This window comes from Mastomys coucha, unplaced genomic scaffold, assembly GCF_008632895.1.
Source record: "Mastomys coucha isolate ucsf_1 unplaced genomic scaffold, UCSF_Mcou_1 pScaffold12, whole genome shotgun sequence".
NCBI classification, from domain to species: Eukaryota; Metazoa; Chordata; class Mammalia; order Rodentia; family Muridae; genus Mastomys; species Mastomys coucha.
Genome location: NW_022196894.1, coordinates 11,466,226 through 11,472,671, shown reverse-complemented (window position 1 = coordinate 11,472,671; position 6,446 = coordinate 11,466,226). Strand labels below are relative to the sequence as shown.

The 6,446-nt window shown below is 39.3% G+C and overlaps 1 protein-coding gene across 1 annotated transcript in view; it reads right to left on the bottom strand.

Annotated features, from left to right (window-relative positions):
- Nucleotides 1-1,348: 1,348 nt before the first annotated feature.
- LOC116085613 (ankyrin repeat domain-containing protein 18A-like) overlaps nucleotides 1,349-6,446 on the bottom strand; it is a 152,959-nt gene continuing 147,861 nt past the window's right edge. The window contains exon 19 of the mRNA XM_031363173.1: nucleotides 1,349-1,626. Within this exon, the coding sequence (XP_031219033.1) occupies nucleotides 1,585-1,626 (42 nt within the window). The 3' untranslated portion in view covers nucleotides 1,349-1,584. The remainder of the gene's footprint in view (nucleotides 1,627-6,446) is intronic.

Sequence of the window (6,446 nt, the reverse complement as noted above, 5' to 3'; positions counted from 1 at the left end):
GCAGTCCGGCCGCCCCCAGCCCCTGGCCGCCCTAGCTGCAGCAGCTGCAGCAGCCACAGCCCCGAGGGTGAGAGGGGATTGGAGGCTGGCTGGCCTTATATTTGTAGCCTGTATCCATGATCCCAGAGGTTTAGAGCCTGCACCCCTGCACCTATAAAGGCGGGGAGGGGAACTGTGGCAGCTCACCTGGGAGGCTAGGTCTCTGCCGCTCCCCTGAGTTAATTTTGTATCCCACCAATTTGCTGAAGTTGTCGGTCAGCTCTACAGCTCTACAGTTCTCTGGTAGAAGTTTTGGGATCACTTGTGTATACTATCATATCTTCTGCAAATAGTGATATCTTGGCTTCTTCCTTTCCAGTTTGCATCCCCTTGACCTATTTTGTCTCATGTTTTAGGCTAAAACTTCAAGTGCAATATTGAATAGATACTGGGAGAATGGACTTACTTGTCTTGTCCCTGATTTTAGTGAGATTGCTTCAAATATTTCTCCATTTAACTTGATGTTGGCCATTAATTTGCTGTTTGTTGCTTTTATGATGTTTAGGTATGGGCCTTGAATTCCTGATCTCTCTAATACTTTTAACATGAAGGGATGTTGCATTTTGTCAAAGGCTTTTTCAGAATCTAATGAGATGATCACGTTTTTTTCTGAGTTTGTTTATATAGGGATTGATTTTTTTATATTTTTTATATATGTTGATGGATTTTTGTATACGGAATGAATCTTGCATCCCTGAAATGAAGCCTACTTGATAATGGTGAATGATCATTTTGCCTGTTCTTAGATTTGGTTTTTTAGAATTTTGTTGAATATTTGTGCATCTATATTCATAAGCAAAATTTGTCTAAAGTTCTCTCTCTTTGTTGGGTCTTCGTGTGGTTTAGGAATCAGAGTAACTTTGGCTTTGAATTAGGTAGTGTTCTTTCTGTTTCTTTTGTATGGAATAGTTTGAGGAGTGTCCTTTGAAGTTCTTCTTTGAATGTCTGGCAGAATTTTGCAGTAAAGCCATCTGGCCCTGTACTTTTGGGGGTGGGAGGTTTTTAATGACTTCTGTTTCCTTAGGGGATATGGGCCTGTTTAGTTTATTTGCTCTTGTTTTAACTTTGGTACATGATATGTATCTAGAAAAATCTTCCATTTCATCTAAATTTTCAAGTTTTTTTTTTTTAATTTTCAAGTTTTTTGAGTATAGGCTTTTGTAGTAGGATCTGATATTTTTTTTTTCAGTTTCCTCCATTTCTATTGTTATGTCTACCTTTTCATTTCTAATTTTGTTAATTTGGATACTGTCTCTGTGCCATTTAGTTAATTTGGCTAGGGGTTTCTCTATCTTTTTGATTTTCTCAAAGAGCTAGATGTTGGTTATGTTGATTCTTTGTAACGTTCTCTTTGTTTCTATTTGGTTGATTTCATCCCTGAATTTGACTATTTCCTGCCATCTACTCCTCTTGGGTTTATTTTCTTCTTTTTGTTCTATGCATTCAGATGTGCTGTTAAGTTGCTACAGTAGGATCTCTCAACTTCTTTACAAGGGCACTTCTTTGATGGAGAAATATTTTTTCTTTTTTTAATAGATGTTCTCTTTATTTGCATGCCATATGATATCTCCTTTCCCAGTTTCCCCTCTGAAAAAAAAAGAAATAACATAAAATAAAATAAAAATAAACAACAAAAAATTCCTGTTTCCTCCCCCACCCACTGCTCACCAACCTACCCTTTCCCAATTCCTGGCCCTGGCATTCCCCTACACTGGGGCATAGAACCTTCACAGGGCCAAGGGCCTCTCATCCCATTGATGACCAAGTAGGCCATCCTCTCCTACATATGCTGCTGGAGCTATTAGTCCCACCATGTGAACTCTGGTTGGTGATTTAGTCTCCAGGAGCTCTGAGGATATTAGTTAGTTCATATTGTTGTTCATCCTAAGGGGCTGCAAACCCTTCACCTCCTTGGGTCCTTTCTCTAGCTCCTTCATTGGGGACCCTGTACTCAGTTCAATGGATGTCTGTGAGCCTCTACTTCTGTATTACTCCAGTACTGCCAGAGCCTATCAGGAGACAGCTAGCACTTGCCGGCATCAACAATAGTGTCTGGATTTGATGATTGAATATGGGAAGGATTCCCAGGTGGAGCAGTCTCTGGATTGTCCTTCCTTCAGTCTCTGCTCCATAGTTAGTCTCTGCAATTCCTTCCATGGGTATTTTTCCCCCTTTTAAGAAGGAATGAAGTATCCACACTTTGGTCTTCCTTCCTCTTGAGTTTCTTGTGGTTTGTGGATTGTACTCTGTGTATTCCAATTTCTGGGCTAATATTCACTTAGCAGAGAGTGCATACTATGTGTGTTCTTTTTTACAAGGGCACTTAATGCTATGCATTTTCCTGTTCGCAATGCTTTCATCGTTCCCATAAGTTTGGGTATGTTGTGCCTTCATTTTCATTTCTAAAAAGGTTTTAGTTTCTCTTTATTTCTTTCCTGACCAAATTACCATTGAGTAGAGAGTTGTTCAGTTTCCATTGGTGTGCATATTTTGTTTTTTGTTGTTATTGAAATCTATCCTTAGTTCTCGGTGGTCTGATAGGATGCATGGGATGATTTCAATCTTCTATCTACTGAGGCTTGTTTTGTGACAGACTATATGGTTAGTTTGAGAGAAGGTACCATGAGGTGCTGGGAAGAAGGTATATTCTTTTGTTTTAGAGTGAAGTGTTCTGTATATGTCTGGTAAATCTATTTTGTTCATAATCTCTATTAGTTTCACTGTGTTTCTGCTTAGTTTGTTTCAATGACTTGTCCATTGATAAGGGTGAGGTGTTGAGGTCTCCCACCATTATTGTGTGGGGTTCAATGTGTTTTGAGCTTTAGTAAAGTTTCTTTTATGAATGTGGGTGCCCTTGCATTTGGGGAATGGATGTTTGGAATTGAAACTTTCTTTCATGAATTGATACTTTCTTTCCTTGTTGAAGTATCCTTCCCCATCTTGCTTGATAAATTTTGGTTAAAAGTCTGTTTTATTGGATATTAGAATGGTAACTTCCACTTGTTTCTTGGGACAATTTGCTTGGAAGACTTTTTTCCAGTCTTTTACTCTGAAGTGGGTAGAGATTATCTTTGTCATTGAGGTGTGTGTGTGTGTGTGTGTGTGTGTGTGTGTGTGTGTGTGTTTTATGTAGCAAAATGCTGGATCCTTCTTGCATATCCAGTCTCTTAGCTTATGTCTTTTTATTGGGGAATTGAGTCAGTTGATATTGAGAGATATTAAAGACAGATGATTACTTCCTATTATGTTTGTTGTTGTAGGTGCTATTATGTGTATGTGATTCCCTCCTTTTGTTTTTCTTGTGAGGTGATTAATACCTTGTTTTTTCTTTGGTGTAGGTATCCTGTTGTATTGTCCTTCAAGAACCATCTGTGGGGCTAGATTAGATTGGTAGATAGATATTGTTTAAATTTGGTTTTGTCCTGGAATATTTTGGTTTCTCCATCTATGCTGATTGAGAGTATTACAGGGTATAGTAGCCTGGGCTGGCATTTATGTTTTCTTAGCATCTGCATGGCTTTTATGGTCTCTGTTGAGAAGACTAGTGTAATTGTGATAGTCTAATTGTGATCTGCCTTTATATGTTACATGGCCTTTTTCCCCTTATAGTTCTTAATATTTTCTTGTTCTGCGTATTTAGTGTTTTGATTATTATTTGACAAGAAGATATTCTTTTCTGGTCCAATCTCTTTGGTGTTTGATAGGTTTCTTGTACATTTATGGCCATCTCTTTATTTAGGTTAGGGAAGTTTTCTTCTATGATTTTGTTGAAGATGTTTTCTGGCCCTTTGAGCTAGGAATTTTCACTCTCTTCTATTATTATTCTCAGATTTGGCCTTTTTATTGTGTTGTGTCCTGGATTTCATTAATGTTTTGGGTTAGGAGTTTTTTATGTTTTGAATTTTTCTTTGACTGCTGTGTCAGTATCTTCTAAGGTATTGTCTATGCTTGAGATTCTCTCTTCTATCTCTTGTGTTCTATTGTTGATGCTTGCATCTGTAGTTCCTAACCTCTTTCCTAGGTTTTCCATTTCCAGTGTTGGCTCCATTTGTGTTTTTTATTGTTTCTACTTCCATTTTGGGGTCATGGGCCGCTTTCTTCAATTCCTTCACCTGTTTGGTTGTGTCTTCCTATATTTCTTTCAGTAAGTTATTTATATCTTCCTTAAAGGACTCTATTATCTTCATGAGATAAGATTTAAGGTCAGCATCCTAATTTTCAGGTGTGTTGGTAGTAGGAGAACTGGGTTCTGATGTTGCCAAAGTATATTGGTTTCTGTTGCTTATGGTCTTGTGCTTGCCTCTCACCATCTGGTTATCTCTGGTGTTAACTACCCTGGATGTCTCTGTCTAGAGCCTGCCTCCTGTGTCCCTGAGTTGCTCTAGGTCTCTTGAGAGACACGTGGCTCTGACTGTAGCAGACTTCCTGGGAGGTCTTCAGACTATGGGGTCTTCAGAGGATGATCTGATCCTGATCCAGAGGCAAACTGATGATCTACCCTGGCAGAAGGTACAAGCCAAAGGGGGGGTGGAGTTCAGGCAAGGGGTGGGGCTGGAGATGTCTCCCAAGTCTGCTGGGTTCCTAGGAGTTCCTAGCTGCTTACTTGGAAGGGTCCCTTACTTGTAGCCCTGGCTGTAGCAGACCTCCTGGGATGCCTTCAGACTATGGGGTCTTCAAAGGAGCTAACAAGCTAGAAGACAGAAGCTGACCAGACAGAAGACTGGAATGGGAGTTTTCTCACTTTTTAAAAAGCTATTGTATATATAACATATTGTCAATATGATGCAATATTTAATTTTTGAAACAATACTCTAGCAACTGAGATGTTAATGATATGATAGTCTTTGATTTCACAGCAGCTTGAGGCTACACAAAACAGTACTGAAGGAAGCTATGTATTAAATATACAGCATTTTCTGGCAAGTAACACTGACCATGAGAATGTTCTCCCCTGTTTTTATTTTTGTTTTTTTCAAGACAGGATTTCTCTGTGTAATCCAGACTGTCCTCAAACTCTTACTCTATAGACCAGTCTGGTCTCAAGATCACAGCCATCTGCCAGCCTCTGTCTCCAGAGTTCAGGATTAAAGGCATGCACCACTATTGCCTGGCTGCAACTACTTTTTAGCATCACTCATTCATTTGATATTTATTATTTGACAAATTAATACAGCTATACAATGAATCTTGATCAAATCCACCCAACTGTCTCTATTATATTCTCCCTAAATACTTCCCAAACATGCAACATTATGTTGTCATTCTGTACCTCTCTCTCTTTCCCTCTCTCTCTCTCTCTCTCTCTCTCTCTCTCTCTCTCTCTCTCTCTCTCTCTGTGTGTGTGTGTGTGTGTGTGTGTGCGCGCACATACACACATATACACACATGCCAAGGTATTTGTAGGGCTATGAAGAAGACAATGGACTATGTTTGGACATTTCTTTATTTCCATATATGTTCTGGGGTCCAACTTCCCTCATCAAACTTGACGTGAGATCCTTTCTTCTGCCAAGCCATGTACCTGCCAGGGGAACTCCTCTAACCACATTTTGAGATAGTCTAGCATTACCTTCTTACTAGTTATGGTATTCTAAAAATAAATGACCTCTGCTCTTGGATTCTTTGACATTTTTCTTTGCTTTTAGGCCATAGTTACTAATGTAAAGCCAGTAAGTTTCAGGTAGCTTAATAGAAAGGAGTATTTGTTAAACATATACTATGTTTCTAGAAAAAATCTGTATACTACCTGCTGATGCATTATTGGTGACTCAGAGTTAACCACTGATGTGTTTAATCCACATGGTAGTCCCTATTGGAGAACCTCCAATGACATGGTGTCAAGTTGCTTTCTAAATATGTTTATAACTGCACATTAGGGCATCTATCAGTCCTCATCGGAGATGCTTCTTTATGCAGTTATCTGTGTCAAATACACAGACTAACAACAGACCAAATGTATTTCTTTCTGGTGCTCAGACCTCAGCAAGACATCTGTATTGCACCATACAAAGTTTAGGGACTGCTTTGGAGGAGAGAGGCAGAAGCTTCATGTGAATTCTGTAAAATGGAGTATACAATCATTTGCCCACATTTATGAATGTTGTGATTACCTACACAAGACCACCATAAAACTGGACCGCCACCATTTTGTTATTCATGAGGAGAGCCTCGTAAGGCTCCACTCCTCAGTGAAGGACTATAAGAATAGAATATAATTTTTGGTATTGGACTCTGGAAATTGGACATAGTACTACTGGAGGACCCAGCTATACCACTCCTGGGTGTATATCCAAAAGATACTGCAACATGTAATAAGGACACATGCTCCACCGTGTTCACAGCAGCCTTATTTATAATAGCCAGAACCTGGAAACAACCCAGATGTCCCTCAATAGAGGAGTGGATAC